At 39.7% G+C, this 23806-nt stretch overlaps 1 protein-coding gene across 1 annotated transcript; it reads left to right on the top strand.

Moving 5' to 3' along the window:
* Positions 1-244: 244 nt before the first annotated feature.
* On the top strand, positions 245-23652 carry znf652 (zinc finger protein 652). The gene is made up of 6 exons (XM_015000293.2): positions 245-644; positions 5145-6567; positions 10142-10289; positions 10406-10521; positions 14640-14784; positions 17890-23652. Exons 2-6 carry the CDS (start codon positions 5545-5547, stop codon positions 18501-18503), a joined length of 2046 nt encoding a protein of 681 aa, XP_014855779.2. The 5' UTR covers positions 245-644; positions 5145-5544; the 3' UTR covers positions 18504-23652.
* Positions 23653-23806: the final 154 nt, after the last annotated feature.

Below are 23806 nucleotides of genomic sequence, written 5' to 3' on the forward strand. Positions count from 1 at the left end.
TGCAGTTCTTCTATAAAGATAAAGAAAGAGAAAATAAGTTTTAATGTTTATTTCTTTTGTGCTTAGACTTAAATAAATGTATTTCTTTACATTTGTTTCTTGGTTTTCCTGCAACGAACCTTGAGATAATTAAATTGTGTATGAATAGTGCTATTGAAATAAACTCACAGAGAGCAGATAAGGTGAGATAAGTAAAATAGTACAATTTTAGAACCAGAAGGAGAATACAGATTCCTGTATGATTTCTCCCATTGTGTGCGCGCCCTGAACAGTGTCTAGCTTCCAGGGAAGACCAAAAGAATCCAGACACCGAGCGGCGCGCCTGCGCCCAGACAGCGGCCTGAATGCCTGGGATGAGCGCGGGAGGACGGCCGCGCCGTAAGCTAAGAGCTTTGCCGGGGCCACGTAGCGGGGCTGAGGACTCCGGTGCGCAGGTATCCCCGCAACCGGTGTAACGTACATTAATAAAAAATATCCTCCCGCCTTTTTTGCACGCATAACAGAAGCTGGCATTACCCGTTCTGTGTGCACATCCGCGAATGTACATAGATAGATCGAGGGAGGGCAAGCAACCCTGCTGAATCTGTGCAGCTCTGATTGCACGAACGCAAGAAGGAGGTCGCTCTCGCTCTCTTTAGACGGAGGTAAGCCAGCGAAGCGACCGCAAAATGTCGCTGTTTTAGTGGATTTTCAGCACCTATAGGACTGACATCCAGGACAGCTGCCGGGGGAAGAGCACACGGGTCTCCGGAAGCCGGTGGCCGAAGCTACGGTAAAAACTGTCTGTGAACACTGACTTTGTGACAGTGTCGAGTGGAGTGGGTTTGCCACAGCTTTTTTTTTTGTTAGGACTCCAGCTTACAACGAGAGGGAGATACTGTGAAAACAAAGCGTGACATTGGCTTTAGCTTGACACGGGCCCGATAGCTGCCATTTATTATCTTCAATATGCAACACAGACATAAAGTGTAACGTTTATGCTAAAAACTTTAACGTTGGTGCTAGCTTTTAAGCTAACTAGCAACATTCTGGGCGGTTTGGGGTTAAAAAAAAGTGAAAGTGCGTGTGTTTGTTTTGGGGGTAAAGCATGTAAGCAAAACGTGAGATAAAACTGAAGGTTTTGAGATTATTCTGCAGATACATTTACCTAATGGGAGCATCTTCAGCTAATGTAGCAAAGTTAGCTTGTCATGTGCAGGTAAGGTTAGTAACTGTAGACTTTAGCTAGCGGGCTAAGTAGCATAAGTTGTCCAGGCCTGTACAGGGTTTCTTCTATTCGCTGAGCAGTGTTGCCTTTTAGGTTTTAACCCTTTGTGCCGTCATAGTTTTCATCTTCTTAAAAACATGCATACATATTCAATTTTTAGTTAACTGGGGATAATATCTGACATCATTGGTTTCTGTCAAATTTGGAAATGTCTCAGTCTGTGCAGCAAAAGCTGAGATTTGTTTCCCCCTTCTACTTTTCATTAAGTTCAACCAAAAGATTTGAAGTAGACTGCGAAATCAGAGCATTGCTCCATGACCCGATTCTGGGGTTTGATGGCCACATACCTACAGAGGCATGAAGCATCCCTGCAGTGCACTGCACAGTGAGCTGGTTTAGGTCTTATGAGTTTGGACAGCGTGAGGAATGTGAACCTTTTACAAGCTGCAAGAGGAGAAAGCTCCTTAAAGTCTAGACTTGAGAGGGTGCATGGATTTCAGCAGCTTTGCATTGGAGAGTAAAGCGTGGCATATTTGAACTGCAGAGATCTCATCTGTGTCACAGACATTTTGGCTAAGCACTTTTCAGTATGTGCACCATTGTTTGTTTGGTACAGTTGCTTTGCAGTAACACTCCCATCCTGTGTCATACAGATCTTTAGCCACAGTAGCATCTATCCGGTACATGACTGGTTTTGTGGCTTTACCTATGCGCAAAAAAAGTTTTCTGTTTGGTTCTCAGAATGCCTCCAAATGGCTGATCGAGGAAAACCTTTAATTTTACCTTTTAGAGAGAAAGAAACTTCACTTCCTCTGTGCTTTGGATGAGTAAAACTGTCAGTGATACTTACCAATGTGCTTGATTTTCCTTCCTTCCAATAAACTTGTTTTCATAATTGTCTAAGTTGAGGGGGGGAAACACTTATCATTATACTTGTCATTTAGGTAAGATCTTCAGATCTGACAGGTTGTGTAACCTAATCACAGTTAATATTGAGCTCTATATGCTACATGATTCCCACATCAAAGGGCTTCAATATTTCACAGCGAGTGAAACTCAGAAATGACTCATCATTACTGAGTGGAAGCCTTTTATGCAGCCTCTCAGAAGTTTACTGCTTGTTTGTTTGTGCTTCAAAATTCATTTGATTATTGTTTTGGGGTTTTCACCAGTTTTGTGCAGTTAGTACCAAACCAAATAAGTTTGGTTTATTGTTTCAAACCGCATACGCTTGATGGAGAAGGAAGCCACCTGATTCGACTTTAAGTCAAGCATGTCAGGCTGCAGTTTTGCATGCAGTTTATGCTTCTCTGTCATGTAGACACGGGATAATCTGCTCGGCTGTGTGCCTGGGACGACCATGTGAGGCGAGTTGCTCTGTCAGTGCTGAGCTCCCCTCCCCTCTGCGGTTTTAATGCTCTGAGAACTGCTGTCCGATTCTCAGAGGGGATCAGCGTCGGCATGCACAGGAAGGCAGGTGTGTCTTATGCTCCTGCGTTGCTCACGTTTGTAATTGCAAAGTTTGGCTGAACTGGTTTAGGTAGTTACTTTTTCTTTCAGTTTATGTCCTCTGCTATTTCTCATCATATATTTTTTAATTATTTGGGAAGATTAAAGTAGAAAAACAAATCAAAGGAAATTTTACTCCATCTAAGTATTACCAAATAAGTGCAGAATGAGTGTTGAGGGAAGCAAAGTTTGTAATAAATGTGGGTAAATGAACAAGTATATTTGATTAGGAAGGCATTTCCTTAGGTCAGAAACGTCTTTTTTGTCTGAATTACAACCAAATAAATTGAACGTTGTGACTGATACAGTGGAAAGTAGTATATGTTTTTTTTTTCAATTTAATGGAAACATAATTGGTAAATTGACAATGCTTTTTATAATTTGGCGATTATAAATTTGAGTGAATAAACATTAGGTAGGTTCCTCAAGACTCGAATGTCGGACCATTTTTATTTAATATGAATATAAAGTATTAGTATGTCTCCTTACACCAAGTAAGGTGTAATTATTTCCCTCAATTAAGATCAGAGTTCATGATTTGTAAATAAGAAAAAGCCTGGGGGAAAAATGCCATCCAGTGGAGAGTCCAAAGAAGAAGAAAAAAAAAACCCAATAAAATAAGAAAAAGGTCTATTTTATATTTTGTGACATATCTTGATGCTCCCTCAGACCTTTTGAGTAAATCTTCTGCGGTCAAAAGAGGAACATTTTGGAAGAAGTACAAGCTGTTACATCTGCCGTAAAACAAACAGAGCATTTCAGAAGAAGAACATCATGTCACAGTGTTGCAATGTGAAGATCCGAGGCTGCTTTGGTGCTTCAGGACCTGGATGACTTCCTTCATTTGGATCCATGAATTCTGCTCGGCAGTAGAAAATCCTGAAGGACAATCTGTCTGGGAAGCTTATGGAGCAGAGCAATGATCCCTAGGATTCTAGCGAGATCACCTCTGATTGGATCAAAGAACAAAAGTTTTTCAGAGTGAATTAGTCAAATACAGCTGTAATGCTTGAAAACGATTCAAAATGGCGGAATAAAAACAATCCTGCAATAAACAGTGTGCCAAAATTCCCCCACAGAGATGTACAAGATTGATTTTTAGGTAAACTGGGTTCATACTGTCTGATTTACGTTCTTAGCAACAAATTCACTATTGCACAACCAGGCTTCATTTTGTGGCATTTTACAAACTGTGATTTCCAAATCTGATTTAAAATCACATTATATGTGCATTTATATGGTATATATGGCAGCATTACTTCATTGTCTTTCTTCTGTAGCAAGTTGGGTGTTTATTTTAAGCCAAGAGTGCATAAGTGCAAGATGTTTGTAAAGATAGAGGCGATATTTGCTGTCTCCAAGAAAGGAAACGCGTGTGTGTGTGTGGGGGTGTGTGTGTGTGTGTGTGTGTGTGTGTGTGTGTGTGTGTGTGTGTGGTGCTATAGGAGGTTTTCTAGCAAAAGAAACCGCCTCGATGCATGCTCAGAATTACTGGTAAAGGCTTTTTGAGGTCACCTAACTGTCAACCTGGAGACGCCTCAGTATGGATGTGCCAACCTTCCAACTTTTAGTATATCCATGATTCAAAGTCAAGTCTAAAACAAGCATATACGTCTTTTTTCAGTGCCTGACTTGTTTATAAACAAGATAATCACACTTTAGGTTACAAGTGTAGCAGATAAGTTTCACTGACAGGTTGACATACAATTTCCTGTGGTTGCGTTTGCAATAGAAGCTCCAGAGCTGTGGTTACACTACGCTTTCTAGCAGTCAATGGGAGCTGCGTTTACATGTGCTGCTTAAGACGAAGGCACACCTTAACGTTGTTCAGCATTTCTTGCCGTTTCAGGTGAGCTTCTTGTTTCTGGGAGGTATTTGGATTGTTGTGACTTGATTTTTACTTTGATTGCAGTCCAACTTTAGATAAAAGCTAAAGTACAGTGGCTGCATTCTTGCTTTTGCATGCTCCGCTTTGGTTTGTTTCGAGGTTTTCTGCTTTACTACTGCTACCGGAGTGCGCTCTGTGGTTTTTGACCTTGTTTAATTAAAAATTTTAAAGTTTTTCATTGTACATTTGGGATAAGTTTCTGTTTTCCGTTAAGCCGGTTCTCTAGTTGCGTGTCACTTTAGAAATGCGTCTGAACGTTAAAATTGATGAGATCTTTCAGTTGTGGTCGAGAGAGACATTCGGGCTGCACAGTTTTGAAATTGAATTTTACTCACAGTCATTCGTGAAACCTGTGGTTTCAGCTCCCATACTCGGCACCAAGACAAACGTCTGTGGGTAAATGTGACACTCGCTGCTTCAAGCTCGACATGCCTGCAGTTTCAGGTCGCAATCTCACCGTTTTCTCAAAGCGAGCGGAAGAACGTTGTCTTTAATCTCATCTGTAAGTCTCTTTGTTTCTTCTTTTTCTCTGTCTTGCAGTTAAATGGCGCTTCGAGCGAGACGTGGAGGTGCTGACAGGTGAGCGGTCTCCGGCTCACCTTCGCTTGCTCTGGACCCGACAGACCTTGAAGAACTGACGCTGAGATTTCGTAATCAGATTTTGCTTCCCAGCTATATGGAACAAACTTTGGGACAGTTTTAATGTCTTACCAACTGCGTGTCCTTCTCCGGACAGAATGGACGCTCTCTTTGAATCAGGTTGATCGTCTCTCACCTCGTCCCCTCCTTCCTATCTCCTCAGCAGGAGGGTGGGGGATTGGCCCCCTACCCCTCCTTGCAGGCTAGGCTAGGTTAGGCTAGTCTTCTTTTTGCAACATAGTCTTTTCTCTTTTACGTTACCTTGTGCTCTCACGTGATCCAGCCCCGTCATCACTTCTTCATGAAATCCTGCCAGAGCCTGAAGGAGGAGGTTTCCATCCCCAGCCTGGGTGGGATGTCACAGGAGGAGGCACGTAGGACACCCGTGTCCCAGAACTATTATCACTCTAATAACCCGGATTTGGACCTGACGGGAAAGGTACACAGGAGGGAGGTGAGTGGAAAGCCTTATTCTGTGTTGGTAGACAACAAGATGTCCTCCAAGATGGCCGGGACGGATCAGAACATGGGTCAGGTGCCGCCTCAGCATGTGACTTCACAGCAGCATCAGCAGTACTTCCGAGAGGGAGCGCAGGAGGCGGGGTCGCAGGAGTCCGAAACGGGAAACCAGGAATCCTCTGATGACACTGAGGTGGATGAAGATGATGAGGAAGAAGAGGACGAGGAGGAAGAGGGTGAAGAGGGCTACAAACGTGAGCAGATCATCGTCGAGGTGAATCTGAACAACCAGACGCTTCACGTATCCAAGGGTGACAACAAAACTGGAACCGCAGCAGACGACTCGGAAAGAGGAGGAAGTGATGAGGATGAGGATGATGAAGAGGAAGAAGAAGAAGAGGAGGATGAAGAGGAGGAGAGCCATGACGAGGAAGAGGAAGACGAGGAGGACGAAGCAATGGAGAGTCAAACGACGCGGTCGAGAAGAACCAGACAAAGTTCTTCGTCAGCCAGCCCGCCAAAGAGGAAAAGCCTCCGAACGGCTCTGAGCGCCGCCGCGGCCGGAATGACCACCAGGGGGCGGCGGAGGCGCATGGAGCCTCCAAAAAGCAAGCGCAGGTCGGGGAGGTCGACCCCGTCCTCCGCAGGTACAGAGAGGACTGGCGAGAAGGCGGAGATGGAGGAGGAGAAGGAGATGCTGGCGTGTGAGAAGTGTCCCCGGGTGTTTAACACCCGCTGGTACCTGGAGAAGCACATGAACGTCACACACAGGCGGATGCAGATCTGTGATAAATGCGGCAAGAAGTTCGTCCTGGAGAGCGAGTTGGCACTGCATCAGCAGACTGACTGCGAGAAGAACATCCAGGTAAATCTGACTTCATTCATTAGTTTTCATTCAACCTGCAATTAAAGATTGAAGTGGTGCAGGTCTGGTGTTTGAAACGATAACAAACCACGGTTAATCAGATGCAGGTGTGTCCCAGTAGATAATATTAACCCAAAATTCAGTGATTTAACAAGACATAAGGACAATACAAATGTAGTTTAATAATAGAAATGATAAGTTGTGACTATTGAAATCATGCTGCTGTCCAGCTGAAAGTCATTAACATTCTTCATAAGGAGGTTAAGCCACAAAGGGTCACTGCAAATGAATGTGACTGTTCACAAATTGCTGTATTTTAGAATAATAATGGAAAGCTCAGTGGAAGGAAATTAAAGTGTGGTTGTGAAAATAGAACAGGTGAAAGTTCAGCCTGGTGAATTGTGAAGCAGAACCCATTCAGGAGTTTGAGAGAGACTTATGATCTACAACACAGATGGATCAAAGCAATGGGCTACATCTGTTGTTAAACCACTGTTGAAGAACCTTTTTACCCAAGACGTTTTGCAAGATCTGGGCACCAAAATCTGTTGAGGCAAGTGTAAGAGGAACTGACCCAATCTCAGTTGCAGTCAGACAGTTATGCTTTCATAGTTCTCTCTTGTAGTTTAGAATTTCTTGACCTGAAAAATGAATGCTTGCTGTTTTGGTTGATTGATGTAATAAGAGTAGTAGACTATATTATAGTTGGCAAATGGGCCAGGCTTTTCAGGTTCATACAGATTCTGGAATGATCAAGAGGAGTAAAATAATGAACCTAAAATAAATATTGGCATCTCTACACTGGATGTTGGATTGAGAAGAATTGGTCTGTTCTGTCTGGAGGAATACCAGGAAACTGTGATCATTATTAATCTACTAAAACGTTACGCAGATTAATAACACACAAACTGGTGTTTTTAAGACTTTATTTCTTTTAGTTATGCTGGTTTTTCTGTCTACAGCTAACAAAAACACAACATTTAGGGCTAGAATATTACATTAGATCAATAAACATTTTAATGTGAAATGTGGTTTTAGTGAAAAGTATATTTAAAACCCATCTAAAGGTTCTTTTCAAAAGGTGCTTTTAATCTCACAAACGAAACTTATTGTAAGGCAGTTTGTACTTTATGGGACATCAACCTCAACTTTATCTTTTTCATTCCCAGATAAATCCATTAAAAACATGACCAAGAGGCTTCATGAACATTATCTGCTCTTACTTTAATCCAAATGCTCTTAGAGAATATTTGAAAGAAGAACAAGATTTGTTTCCTTGCTTGTTTGACGTCATTGAGAGGGTTTCGGTAGTATTTCTGCATTACAATCTTGACCATTATTCATTGTGAAGTTAGTAATTTTGTGGCGAAATGAGTGTTGCTGTTTTATTTGCTGATAAATTCTGTTTGTGGGTTTTGAAGCTCCTTTGAGCCAAATGACTCCCTCTGGCAAAACTGTCCCCCCTCGTCAGAGTTTGTACAAAGAGTTCAGTGCGTTCATTTGGCTTTAGGTGTTTGACAAATCTTGTAGTTTATGATCCCCGGTCTTCCAGTCATCGTACAATAATCTGCCGAAACCAGTCTGTTAGCGGGAGCATCAGGTTGTTTTTTTTTTTTTTTTTTTAACTGAATATTTTGTTGTTGGTTTTAGATTTTTATAGAGCATTCGGTATGCACAGGTGCAAAAGCTGAAGGCAGTCCACTTTTTCCAAGTTTAAATGCCTGATGTGAATTTGACCCATCTGCATTAAACATTTATACATGCATTGGTAGCTTTACTGTAGCAAACCTTTCAATTATCTGGTGCTCTTGGAGTCCAGATATAGTTTAAAAACACATGCTTGCAGATTTGCAGCACACCTCCTGTAAGCCTGTATCCTTATCTGCTGTTCTGTTGTGGCTTTAGTTTCCTGACACTGAATGGGGAGGTTCAGCTGTTGAATTCCTGAGGGACTCGCAGCTGTTTTGATCGCTTGAATTCGCCCGATTTTTGCTGACTTTGATTTGCATTCTCAGGTTATTTTGGATGACAGGGTATCTGAACAGCTGCTCAGATTTCTACTAACAATGCCACGCTGTGAGGATGTAAAGCACCATTCATTAAACTGCTGTCAGTTCCTCCTAAAGCAGGAAACGGTTATATTTAAGATTTTTCTCATTTGGCCGAAACATACATCGCCCTAGAAAAGTCTGCAGCTTTAAATCTCTATAGTTTAGTTTATTTCTACCTTCATAGTTTCTGTTAATGTTACCAAAATACATCAAATTAGTTTTAAACACTTTTTAGTTTGTGTATTTTTAGTGTGTCTTCAATGGAAAGATTTTATAAACTCATTTCTGTCTTGCATAAGTGCATGTGAGTGGAGTTTCAGAACTCAAAAGGAGCTAAATAGCGTCAAGCCTGAGAGGAAATCATGTGTCGCACGCAACTGTTTCCACTGAACCTTAGCAGTTTTATTGAAGAAAAGAAAAATTCACCTTTTTATAGGAGGAGGAAAAAACTCCCTTTTCATGCCAGCATAACATTAAGGCTTTTAAGAGCTCCTCAGATTAATTGAGGAAGTCTGTAATTTTGATTAGACTTTAATCAGCTTTTTTTGACATTTCTATTGCATGTTGTGGTTTAAGTTTGTGTTTCTGTGCTAAGCTTTGCAGCCTGAAAGATGGCTGCTGTTAGAGAAGCAGCTTTGTTTTATGGCTAAGTAACATTTTTGAATAAATTAGTTGTAGATGTTTACATGTCATGATTAACATGAATGTCATAAAGTTTTTTTTTTAAACTTTTGAGCCATTCGAAACAGGTCTTTTCCTCAGGAGCTTTGATTATTCAATGCTGTTGATGAGTTTTAAAAAGGAGTTTAGTGCAGAAGTTGGAATTTATTTTCTCCACTACACATAAAGTGTAGTGAAATGACCCAGTTTCAAATCTCGTGTCCTTCAGTCAGTCCCCCTCATCTCACCGTCCTTTTACCATCTACGTTTCAGTTAGAATGAAAATCAAAAGAAAGCACAAAGAAAATAAAAACCCTGTAAATAAACAAACATAGGAGAGGGGGAAAAAGAGAAAATATTACAGGGAAAACATCAATGTATGGTTTTAAAAAATACATTGATTAACAAAAGGCTACATATATACAGAATATGGAAACAATGGCAAAATGTGAATACTATAAAAATAATATTCCATGATATTTAAAAAATGAGAAAATAATGGGAAAAAATCACTTATAAAACAAGATTTGGATTAAAACGTAAAACTAAGTAATATGATTATTTAATACTGTTGAAATTGAACAAATGTATAAATTTGTTATTGTATAACCAAATTGGGAATTTTTTAGCTTTTAGATGCAGTATTTTCGTATGCACCAAGTTAGACATTTATTATTGCTTATCGATGTAATTACTTGCCTCAAATAAAAATAATTTCACAGTTTAATCAGACATTTATCCTGATGTTACACTTTTCCCCCAGCAGAGGGAGCTGATGGACTTCCAGAAAGTCGTACCTGCTGATAAGAAACCTCAACACTTTATTCCATCCTAATAAATATGTCTGCCCTGGTTTTCCACAGTGCGTCTCCTGCAACAAGTCTTTTAAGAAGTTGTGGTCGCTGCATGAGCACATTAAGATTGTTCACGGCTATGCAGAGAAGAAGTTCTCGTGTGAAATCTGTGAGAAGAAGTTCTACACAATGGCCCACGTCAGGAAGCACATGGTTGGTGAGTTGGGCCTTATAGTTATTTGCATAATGTTTTAAGGCGTCAGCTCTGAAAATATGTTTATTAATATTATTGGAACCCCAAAAGTAGCTTTAATTATCTCCTCTCATCTCCAGCTCACACCAAGGACATGCCTTTCACCTGTGAGACGTGTGGGAAGTCGTTTAAACGCAGCATGTCTTTAAAAGTTCACTCTCTGCAGCACTCTGGGGAGAAACCTTTCCGCTGTGAGGTAAGATGCTGTTTTAACGTTGCCGTAAAAACAAAAATGCATTTAATTGTCTCTAATATTTACTTTTGTTGCATAATGAGGGGAATTCCTGCTTTATAAATGGAAGATTGGGTCCAAAAGTTCAGTAAAAATGTGCTATGTTCACAAGAAATACAGAATGAGGAAATGCACAGTCTGTAATTAGGTGAGTTATAGGAATATCATAAAGATATCTGTCCAACAGGTTATTGTAGTTATGGTTACATGAATTACACTCGGCAGGTTATTGCATGTTTGCATTTAATAAGAGACTCAACAGCTTGATGGTAAATGCAGAAACTCATTAAAAGATACAAATGCAATTCTAGACCAAGGTGTCATTAATAACATGGAAACATTATTAAATGTTTTCCAACACAAGCGGCATGTCTCAATATTTGTGTCCGAAACCTTAAAGCAGAGAAAATAACAGATATTTGTTTCTGAATTTATCTTTGACAGGGTAATAAAGAACAGGTTATGTTTGCAGTATGTGATTAAGTCTTTCTGCAGCACAAATGACAGCAGGCAAAAGCGCTTCTGAATGTGAGCTGTCCTCTGTGTGGCTTTCAATTACCTCCATTTCCCCCTTTTATCATGTCTCTGAATCACGGCCCTCTGGGATCTTTCTGTGATGTTTTTGTGGCGACAGTCACGCCTTGCAACATTAACGTATCCTTTTCATCACAGCAGAAATTACACTCCTTCTGCTTTTCAGAGACATTCCAACAGATGGCGTCATGAAGCGTTTGCTGAGTAAACTTTTCAACTCCAAAGAGTTCTATCCCTTTATTTTGTGCAACTTTCTTTTTCTCAGCCCTACGGATAAATACTGAATGTTTGATAAGAAGAGAACTTTCTTTAAAAGCTGAAGAAAAGTCTTAGTTTGCAGAAAATACCACCATGCTCTGAAAGGGTATTTGCTCCCATTACACAGCCTGTTTCCTCTCCCCACAAACTTATCAGATCAGATTTAATTCCGATTTCTTAGATTTTCAGGAAATCTGAGTTTATTTGACTTTCTCAATAGCGAAACCCAATTTCTACCTGGTTTGTAGAATCAATCAGTCACTTAAATAGAACTTCCATGCAATATGAAGTAGAAAAAAGCAAAACTTCATGCTTCGGTGTGAAGAGAGTTTTGTTAGGGGGAAAAAAGTCACTGGCACTGGTTTCAATCTGAAACAGGTTACAAAAGGCTTTAGGACTCAGGCAACCATTGAGAGCCGTTATCCACAAATGGGGAAAACGCAAAGTGGTGCTGATCCTACTTAAGAATGGCCAGCTTTCCAAAATTACTCCAACAAGGCATTAACAACTAATCCAGGAGGTCGCAAAACCCCCGCAGGCCTCATTTGCCTTAATTGAGGTCAGACTTCAACACCAGAAAAAGGCTGGGTTGCTATGGCACCCAAAGCGAAAACCCACTGCTGACCAAAAAAAGCCTGTCTCGCCGTTGACAAAGTGATGATGCAAAAGGTTTGATGAGACGACATCTGCATCCTGTTGCTTCTGTCATTAAACAACCCAACCTTTCAGAAATAAGAACAGTTTATCTTCAGTCACACATGGTGGTGGTAGTGTTATGGTCTGGGACTGTCTTGCTGACCCATGAATTCTGCTCTGTTGTATAAAATGCCAAAGGAGGAATTATCTCTGAACACTAATTTAAATTCCAGCACACTTCAGGTCCTCAATCCTCATAACTGAACCACCAAGTCCACCTCTGATTGGCTGGGGGAAAAGTGAGATTTTGGAGTGGCCTAGTAAAAGTCCGAACTTGTAACATGGTATTTAACAAAACCCTTTAATGTGGGTGAAAAAGAGCAGTTATGCAAAGGCCATTTACTCAACCACAGTGATGTAAGATTTATCAGTGATAAAAAAATAAAATAAAAAAAACACAATAGTTGTTGCTGCTTATTAGGTTTAGGGGACATTTACTTCTTTCCACAAAGGTCACGTTTGTTTGAACTGCTTTTTTTTTTTTTTTGCCTTAATAAATGTAATATTTAATCTAACATTAACAGTTATTTGATGATGTAAAATATTGAAGTGTAAGAAAAAGCAAAACAAAATAAATCTATAGGGGGCAAATACTTTTTTACTGCACGTGCATTATGGCGCTCTCTGCTGTTTTCTGACATAAACTACAAAGAGCATCTCTATAAAAAGGACTGACGACCAAATGCTGTCACTTTAAGATTAATGCAATCGATATTTTTTCACATTCTGTGTTTTCTTTTTTACATCTTGAAGACAGTAGTAGTAAGATTCAACCTTTCAAAATGTTTATAAACCATATAAAGTCTTTTAAACTTTCAAAGAGGGAGCAATTGATTTCTTCCCGTTGTGATGCTCTCATTTAGTTTTCTACTCATAGCAGTAAAGCAGAGTTAAGGGGTGAGAATCCATACGGCATTATGAGTGAAGAAATTTTTAAAGTATTTTGCATAATGTTTTTATTATTTTTCATACTGCGTTGTAGGGTACACAGTTGCATACCACATGAATGTGTTTATAAACAAACACATTATAAAGAGCACAAAACAATAAGAAACTAGAGTAATGATTTGAAATTCAAATATAGTTTAGAACATGTGTGTTCGCACCCCTAATGCTGTGGTCTCCAAACTTTTAATGATATGGGCTGGAAATGTCAATCCAAAAAGTTTGTGAGCCATATAAACATAATTTTAAAAAAGTATATAATTTATCAGGTCGGCGATGAAATAAAAATGCAATTTTAGTGAAACAAATAAAATCCTTAATTTTGTGGGGACGTAATGTGCGAGTGATTATAAATCCAGAACATAAACAGGGTTTTGTTGGTTTACCGTAATAAAATAAATGCGTACAGTTTCCAAATCTTTCAGAGGGAGGAGTTGGAAGAATTTTCATTTTTGTGGCTTGCAAACAAAAAGTTTATTCCTCATTAACAAGAACAATACTTTGGTTTCTTCTTTTCTTTAAAACACACCTGCTATATTTAGCTAAGTTTAATAAATCAGTTAAATACATTTGAGTAAAAATTGCTGGATATTTGTGATTCTGTTAATGGTAAAATTATAGAGAAAACATAATGATTAAAAGATGAATACTTTGTTTTGCACCTAATTGTCTGTGTTAGGATAATTTCAGTTTATCAATATGAACTTTCCATCTGTACCAACCACCTGAGCTTCTGGGCCAAATATATTAAACTATACAAATATTAAACTGCGGTCTTGGCCGCACTTTGGACACCCTGGTCTTTCTGCATATGGTCGACTTATTTAATATTTTCTTTCGTCTCCACACATTAACAGTCAGCAGACGGTGTGTCCTCAGAATTGAACTCAAACCATGTCAAACATTATAATGGTTGACCAGCTGAAAGACCAAACTTCTGCTGTTGCTTTGGAAAGTATGCAGTCAGTTTCCCTCTCAGTATTCGTAGGGTTGTTTATGCTCCACAGGGTGTCCTTACTTCCAACTTTGGCCTTTAACTATACCACACTTTAAAACATTTTCATGGGTGGAGTTGTTCTAATTAGATGTTAGAAGCTAACCCAGACACTAAGGTTTTTATTACATGCCTATTAGGTTTATGTAATGTGCAGGCCTTACATTCTTTCTTAAGATTTTTTCTCTCACCACAGACATTTATTTAGTCAGGTGGTGGCACAGTGTATAAATATCTAACCTTTGGGGAAAAAAATCGAACCATGAAACCCTCAGTGCAACTATGCACTGTGTGTAACAAGTGCTGCAACCTAGGGTTATTTTTAGCGGCTGAACATATGTGGCTTTTTTTTCTGGATTTTCTCACCTGAGCTGATGTTGGATGGTGGGAAGTCTCTTCTCAGACCATTGGAGGGGGCCAATCAGAGCCCACTGAGTTCTTTGAAGAGAGATAATCTGTCCTCACATTAGTTTGTACTGAAAGCTAAATATGCTGAAGTAAGCAGAATTCTGCTGCACATTACCACAGGGGGGAAAAAAACCCACTGTGAAATGCAGAGCCATGTGACAAGGGTTCAGTTTAGATTTCTGAGAACGTGTGCATGCGTTGACCTAGTGGGCACATGTCTAAAAAAGCCTCTCTCTTTCCGTTGCAGCACTGCGACGAACGGTTCCAGTACAAGTACCAGCTGCGCTCCCATATGAGCATTCACATTGGACACAAGCAGTTCATGTGCCAGTGGTGTGGCAAAGACTTCAACATGAAGCAGTACTTTGACGAGCACATGAAAACACACACAGGTGAGAACTGAGGCTCTCGCTGTGCGCCTCAGGGTCAGACACACGCATACAGCTCTGGAAAAAATTAAGAGATCACTTAAAATGATCAGTTTCTCTGACTTTACTTTTTCTAGGTATATGTTTGAGTAAAATGAACATTGCTCTTTTATTCTATGAAATGCTGACATGTTTCTTAAATTCCACTCAAAAATGTAGTATTTATTTGCAGAAAATGAGAAATGGTCAAAATAACAATAAAGATGCAGCACTTTCAGACCTCAAATAATGCAAAGAAAACAAGTTCATATTCATTTAGAAACAACAACACTAATGTTTTAACTCCAGAGTTCATTATTATAGAAATCAATATTTGGTGGAATAACTATGAAGCTTTCAATGGGTTCAGTGGAATGGTCTTTTTTTTTTCCCCAGAGCTGCATATATTAGAATATAATAGTACTAGAGATTACCTCTGTGTGGCAAAGTTTAGGATGAGCTTAAAAACTGAATTCAGCTTAATAAATCAACAAATATTTTATTTCTGAACTCATGTTCTTGCACAGAAATATCCCTCAAAACCTCTTAAAAGTGCATCACATTCAAAATTGAGAAAACAGTTTGGGTGTTGTTTGCTGCACACAGATAAAGAAAAAATGTGACAATTTTTTCACATCACAGTTCTGTAAGCAAATGATATCTGAACAGAACCAAAACATTTTGTTTGTTGTAATTATCAGCAATTACAGTAAACAAAGCGGACATACTGACTCCATCAAGCAGGAGAACATTTCATACAAAAACATTCAGCAACAGTGGTAAATATTCCTGGAGATGTCCCGTTTTTATTTAATGTTTTAGTACTTTAATGCTGCAGATGGTAAAAAAAAGAAATCTAACATCAATGGATATGAATCCTTAAACACTGCTTTAACGAGGTCTCACATGTTCACTGTGCTGCTGACCTCTTAGCTGATTGCAATGCGCAAAGAAAATGTTAAGATCACTGAACAAAATTAGCTGAAAGGGGCTTTTAAATGCTGTTGAAGTAAATACAGGATAAACCAAATTTTCACACAACTGAAAATTTGGTCCTAAGTTTTTTGTTTTGCTTTTTGTGTCCCATTCCTACTGACAGAACCAGCTTACCAGAGGCACTGGTTTCACATGCATATTAGCTCAGCCCACAGGTTTTCTACAGGACTGAGGTCAGGGCTCTGTGTTGGTGTCTACGCTTTGTGCAAACTTTAATCCGCCATTTTGTGCTTCTTCCTCACTGAGTGAGTCTGTTTTCATAATCACCTTGTCTTACGAGGTGATCTCAGCCAAACCAAATCTTCAGTCTTCTACATTTTACACCAAAACACATTTTCTCTTTTTTTTTTTTTTTTGGGAACCAGACAATTCCCACGGCGTTTATATTTGTACAGAATCACTTGAACAGATGAATATGAAGTAGCAGTATTAAATTATACGTTCTGACTGATCTAAAACGAGACGCATTTAAACTGATTTACTGTCCGACGGTGAGGAAGAGGGTTTCTTTTTATACAGCGTATGTAAATATCGGGTTTCAACCGCAACCAAAGTCAAATTGGAGTTTTTTTTTTTAATTATTTCATGTTAGCTTTTTATTTTATTTAAATATTTAGATTATTTGTGGAGTTTATTTTATTTCTCTCTTTTTTTTTTTTTTTTTGCAAAGCTTAATGCAGCTAGATTTATTTACAAAGTTTTCCAAGCTCGTGTTTTCCCTCCTCGCCGCCTGCCAGGCACCATAAACTCTCTATAAAAAGGAACAAAATGGGGTGTTGCCTCTTTGCTTCGTTCTTGCAATGAGAAGGGATGTTTTACATCAAAGAACAGCTCTGCATATATTGTGGCTTGTAATGATAACCCAGACACATGAAGCTGTACATCCTTCTTTTTTTTCTTTTTTTTCCTTCATGTTTCACCAATTTTCTAAGAACAGCCCAAGCACTGATGCCTGCGCGTCATCTGCTGTTTTTCCTGAGCTGTGGGTGGACACGCCACACTCAGTTGGCCCTCAAGGTTATATTTGTGATGTGTAATTACGCTGCCCTCTCGTATCCCTGCAGCTACCGACCAATTTAGCCTCGTCCAGGAGGAGACACACCCAGCCGTGCTCTGTAATACACCAAACTTTGATTCTTTTTTTGTAAATTCCCATGATTAAACGTAACAGGTACAGAACGCTGGCGCATCAGCTGTCACCTTTTGATATTCAGTTGGCATAGAGGAGCTTCGCGTGGAACGTGCCAGAATCCGGCATTTGGAGAGCCCTTCAGCAGGCTGTTAATAGATGGCTGTGTGGGTGGTAACAGGCACATTTAGTGGCTCCGTGGAGGGAGGTTAATGAGAGCAGCATTCTAACGGGACTGCTGTTGTTCACTTTCACGTCTCCATCCTCGAAGTGTGAATTGTAATAGCTTCCTGGGGAGTGGGTGGGTTGACGGCAGAGACCCTCGATTCAAGATGGAGGCTTATTTGCATTCTCAGAGCTGAAGTTGAAAAGGAAACTTTGTGTGAAAGGCTTCAATTGTTTGAAAGTTTGTTACCAGCACATTTGACAGCAGATGATTTAGGGCTGACGCGATGCTGAATCGATTATTGAAATAATCGTAGACTTGTTTACTAATTGATTAATTGTTAGCTGAAGTAAACAGACTCCAAAAAAGAGTACTTGCTGAAAAAACATTCTCAGAGGATTAATTAAGCCAAAAATGTACGAAAAATAGCTTCACCTAGTTCAAATTCTGTAAAAAAAAAAAAAGAATAAAAACAAGCAGAAAGTGCTTAGCTTTTCACATGTTAATGTTAGAAGTATTTTTTTAGCTACAGATGCATCCTTTGCTACACATAATCAAGCATACACTAAAGTCATGCTATGTTGCATTTTAGGAAATGAAATTATTTATTTTAAAAAAATCTGTAAAAAATTTTATGTGCATCTTTTCATGCATTTCTAATATTACCTAAAGGCTTAAATTAACAATCTAAAGACTGCAGTTTCAATAATCGTCAATAGATTAATCAATAACTAAAAGAGTTGTCAGTTGCAGCTCTAAAATTATTTGACTCCAATTAATCATCCTGTTTGTCTTTCAGGAGAGAAGCCTTTCATTTGTGAGATCTGTGGGAAGAGCTTCACCAGCCGGCCCAACATGAAGCGCCACCGGCGCACGCACACGGGCGAGAAGCCGTACCCCTGCGAGGTCTGTGGCCAGCGCTTCCGCTTCTCCAACATGCTCAAAGCTCACAAGGAGAAGTGCTTCCGGGTCACCAGCCCCGTGGTCCTGCAGACTAGCGGCTCCTCTGTGCCTGTCCGCCTCTTCGCCAACGCCTTCTCCTCCCCCGCCTCCTCCTCTTCCTCTCCCACCACCGTCCCCGGGCCCTCGGCGGCGACCCCCGCCACCACCTCAGCCTCTCTGGGCCTCGCCCCAACCGGAGGGCCCGTTCCGCAGCAGGGCCCCGTCGGACACACGTTCTCCCATGTACAGCTCCATTCTGCGCCCTCCCATCATCATCATCTCTCCAACGCGCCGCAGCAGGCCAATCCTCACAGCCACCACCACCTGGTGGTCCCTCCTGTCGCCCATCTCCCCCCTCCTCCTGCTCTTTTCAAGAGTGAGCCTCTTAACCACTGTGGGCATGAAGACAGCAGCTACCTGCACCACATGGCCCCCCTTGACAAAGGCCCCGGAGCGCCACAGCACCACTGAACCTGTGGAACACCAAACCACACCTTATTTGTCTTCTTAAAGCTCCGCCTCAGTTTCTCAATCGCAGGAACTGGAAGCCGGGTCTGCAGAGAGGAGTTTGTTGCAGACAGCAGGATGAGATGAAAAGGGAGCATACTTGTTCCATCAGATAATGGAGGTTTCCTGCGTAGACGTGGCTCGACTAGAATTAATCTAAACTCATAAACATTAAGGATTGAAACTGTTGCACCATCCGTGCACACATTAAGTGAGACATCACTTTAAAAAACTGTTCAACCCGGCAAAGGTTTTACAATCACTAGGAATTATTCTTCAGAAAACGACTCTGTGTGAACATCTCTCTCCACATTTAATGGGTGGAAACTGGTTTTCATCACAAATAAAAGCTGCTGATGGAACTCAAAATCCATAATACCTAGACTCCCTGGATCTTCAAAGATCTGCTTCACTGAACTTCCCTCTTCTTTGTATTTTGTTAATTTGACTCAAGGTCATACATTAGTCAGGACATGAGCTTTCTGTGCCGCTCATCCCCATAGCAATATTGTACTTATTCTCCAAGCTCTAGTGCAGAAACCTCATGGGCAAGCAAATGTTTAATGAATGTTGAAACTGGTTCTACCTGAGCCTTTTTTTTACTGTACAGAGGCCAATGTTAAAGGGACAGTTTAGATTTTTATAGCAGTGTTCTGTGCTATAAACTACAGGTAGATGCTCTACCTGTAGTAGACAGATGTCATATTGAAATGAGTTTGTGTAAACATGAACATTCTTCTTAACTTCTTGGCAGTTAGGCTAACTGATAAGAAGACAAGTCCACAGATTTTAGCTATTTTAAACAAACTGAAAAAGTTTCTTTCAGAATACTTCTGTGTTTTTTCACTGAAAAATGTCCCTGTTATAGTGCAAAATCGCATTATTTGAGTCTCTCTGGCTGCCTCATCATCTCCAACTGATTGGTCTGCTCCAAGTCTGCCAAGAATGAAGCATTTTGGTTTTGCATCAAACTGTCAGTTTTGCAGACGTACCACTGTTTAGCTGTTTGGAAATTATTTTGAGTTGACTTGTGATCAGTTAAACACGATCTGCCAATATTGCAACTCTAATGTAACCGTCCAGTGATGAGCAATATTTTACTAGCTCACAAAATAACTTTTCCCCCCCTAAAACTGTTTATTATCTTAAGATTTTCTAAATTTGATAAGTAATGCATAAAGAGTGGTTATGGGTTTACTGAAATGGCTGGCTAATATTAGCGTTAGCATGTTTTGATATGACTTGTTGATCATTCAGATGATAGATTGGAAACTTTATTAATCCCTTTGGGATTTTCCCTCAAGGAAATAGTCTTCCACATAGCACACTTAGATATATATGATGAGAAATTGTTCCAGTTAAATTTGTGTGGACAAGATCTTCTCCTGATTCATAAGCAAAATTGATTTCTGTGGATGTCATAATTGTCAATGATTAGCATTGGATTTACATGCAGATACCAGATAGGCTCTCATTTTCTGTAAACATCAGTGTGAAAGGTACACCAAGACTTGGACTCGTGTAAAAACTGCACATTTGTGAAATCAGAGCCACAAATTGACCATATTTTTGTTTCATTTTAAATGTCCAATTTGACATTTTAAACAATGCCAACTGGGTCTAAATATTCTTGCAAATGTAATTGCTAAAACCAGCTAAAAGCTGTTAGTTTTCCTCTGCTCTAATTATTTCTTCACTATTTTGCAAACTCACAATGCTATGACATCTGTCTGCCACAGCTAAGGCAACAATTACTGATAAGTTCACAGAACCTCAGTTCAAAACGTTTGAACTGTCCCTTTAGGGCTGTCAGTCAGGGGGCAAACAGCAGTAGAGTAAAATGCAGTGCCATAGGTTACAGTGAGATGGGAGAGATTAGTTTTTAACTACTTTGTAAATTAAATTGAATCGAGACAAAGTCTCAGATTTATACCCGTAAAGATGGTGCTTTCCATTCCATTACTTAAAAAGTCCTTATTTTGCTTTCTAATTCAATTTTCATGACCTAATCTAGTGTGTAAGTGTGTGTGTGGGGGGGAAAATTTGTGTCCTTTCAGCCTGGCTTTTCTGCAGTGAAATTAATGTTTGACTTGATATTTTGTGATCGAGATGACTTTAATTAAACAGGATCTGCCCCAGGCGCGCACACACACACACACACACACACACACACACACACACACACACACACACACACACACACACGGTCACTGATTTACCTACAGTGACCAGTAAAACCACCTCAGCTTACAGGACTGTTGGTCAACGTTTGCTTTTAGAAAATGAATGACTGTCGAATAATACTGCCACTGTGAGGGGCCAGACATGTGGCCCTGTCTGCTTTTGTCCTCTACTTTATTTTATTTTTTATCCCCACCTCCCTTTGCTGCTGTTCAAACAATACGGGTTACCATGTTAAAGGTCGCCTGACACACACACACACACACACAGTATACACAACTGGGACCTTTTTCATTGAAGCTCTTAACAGTATATTATGCATTATTCCTCAGCCTGTATTCCACGGTTTGGTGTGGGGTGGTGTTGTAATGTAGAGGCTAGACGTTTTATTTTATTTTATTTTTTTTACTTTCTGTACTGACAAACTTTGGTCAACAAAGACCAGCGCATGTCTAAACCTGTTGAATGTCGCCTAAGCAGAATGATGGTTTATAGGTCATTCTTGTTTCATGTTCTCAGATTATTTACATAGTTGTTAAGCTAATGAACAGCCGTCACATGCAGTTAACATCAGATCTTTACATACACTGAATAAAAGGATAATTTTTATTCCTCATCTTCTGACAAACTTTTCCTGTTTTTAGATCAGATTTAAAATTACAAAAATGATTTCTATGTAAGAAGTACTAGAAAAATGAAATGGGGCTTCTTTGAGATCCTTTTATTATTTCTTCAAATTTAGATGTTTGCTTAATTCTCCTTGGTATTTGGTGGAACTGTAGGAATTTTGCCGATAGAAGTTGTTACTCAGTCACCTTTTCAGCTCTTCCCACAGGTTTTCTGTGGGCCTGAGGTTGCGGCTTTACAATGGTCGCTCCGAAACTCGCAATTTGTCGTCCTTAAGCAACTTAATTGCTGTTTTGGATGCTGACAGTCATTACCCAGCTGTCATTAAATGCTACCTCAGTGTTTTCACATAATGATGTTTCTTCAAGATGCCATCTAATTTAAAGTACAACATAATGCTGCCACCCTCATACTTCACAGTTGGGATTGTGGGTTTTTGGCTAGCAAGCTTCCCTATTATTATTTTTTTCCCAGAAAATGATTCAGAGATAATTTTGCGGCTAAAATGTTTGTTTTATTAAACAATAAGACAGGTTTCGAAACGTATCCATTTCTGAGCAGTTTCAACAACAATCTTGGGTTGATTCTCGCATGTCATATATAGAAGCTACCCGACTTCTGAGCACTTTGATGGCGGAACAAAGTGCTTCATAAAGCTGTTTGAACAGATGAACTTTACACCTTTAGGGAGTTTGGAAAAGTGAATCAAGTGGAGCTCCACAACTCTCTTCCTGATTTCTTTCAATTTTCTGTAGTGTCATAAAAGGAAGTTGTGTTTTTGAGGGGTTGCCTTAGAATACATCCTCAGGCAAGCCTCCCTTTAACTCTAGTGTTGGTAATTAACAATTTAACAATCAATCCTGAATAGCTTAAAAGCGAAGTCGTTTTAATGTAAAACTTCTGATGTTAAAAAACTCAAAACATAGAAATGAAATCCATCACTACTGACCTAAAATGGTAAAAGCTTAGTTTGATTTAATGTCTAACGGTGAGAGGGTAAAACAAATTTTTATATTGTGTATGTAAAATCTGGTTTCAACTGCTGATGTACTGTCAGCACATGATAGGAAATGTCAGGATAGGAGGCAGTGGTCAGAAAATGTCATGAAACTGGGGTTCTTCCGTTGGCCAATAGGTGCATGTCTGGTGTTTTAAGGAGCAGAAGCTGTGGGCTTGTGTTTGGTCTGAATCTTCCCTGTTCTTGCCACCTCAGACTGATGGTGCATTGAGAGCGCATTGTTCCATGCATTTGGTCTCAGTTTGGTCTCTTACCCAAAGCTGCTTTTACAATGTGTCCCAATAATGTGTCATTAGAGGAGTAAACGGGGAGGGGGGCGGACAATAGGAATAAAATAACCCATCCTGTCATTCTGATGGTAGTCTGAAGTGGTTAAGTTCAGTAGTTTAGCGCCAGGCCTGCAATTAGCCTGCCATCTCTGTGCGTCTTAAATACTGCTGCAATATTATTTGCTATCATTCAGTCTCTGTAGGCTCACTGCTGGGATTCAGGATTTTGCAGTAGGGGTATTTTCCATCTTGTATTGTTCCTTTTGTTTTTTTTTTTATTTTTAAAGCCTTTTGTTATTCTCTGCACTTTACTGCTGCGTGGGTGATGCGCAGGGAACGGGGTTAGGGGAGGGGGTGACAATGCATTGTGGAGCAGAATGCAGTTGTGACTGTATGGGAAATGGATGGAGGCGATTTACTTTTGAGTGGATTTTTTTTTTTTTTTGGCAAGGAAAGGAGGAGAATCTGAGGTGGAGGTGGACAGTGTGCAAGGGACCATAGCTAATATACACATCTATGTACTTAACTTCATTTTGAGAAAAAATAGCCTTCAATGTGGACCTTTCCTTCAAAGTACAAATGATGATCCTGCTGCTTTTGCGCCATCACACACGCCCCTCCATGTATTATTGGAAATACGTTCGTCATTTTTATTTTATTTTTTCCCGTTGTGTCCATTTTCTCTGTTGCAGAATGATTCTCCTCCTCCTTTCTTTGTTATATAGAATGCACTTTCTACTAAAATCCTTGAGTAGTTAAAAAAAATAACATTGTATATTCTTTAAAGATGTTTTAAACAAAAAAATCAATATTCTTTCCCCTTTGTATTTTTAACCACTTAATGTAGCATTGCGTATTTTATTGTATCTGGTACAAAATGTGCAGCTTTATAATGTCCTGTTTTGTCCTTTTTGTATGTTTTCTGGAGATTGAGGATAAGTGATAAAAAGTTGGGCCTTTTTTTGATAATGTACATTTAACTGACTGCTAACTTTGAAGTAAAAACTCGTAGCCATGATATTTGTTTCTCTGGATCCTTTTTTTTCCTTTTTTCCATCCTTTGAAATCCTTGCTGTACAGAGAAGAGTATATTGGACAAAACTGGCACTAAATTTAGGGCTTCAGGTATTGCGGCCTAATAAAATATCTGATGTAGAACTGAGCTCAAAAGG

Source organism: Poecilia mexicana, unplaced genomic scaffold (assembly GCF_051168715.1).
Source record: "Poecilia mexicana isolate PSO_F unplaced genomic scaffold, ASM5116871v1 scaffold_8, whole genome shotgun sequence".
Taxonomy (NCBI): Eukaryota; Metazoa; Chordata; class Actinopteri; order Cyprinodontiformes; family Poeciliidae; genus Poecilia; species Poecilia mexicana.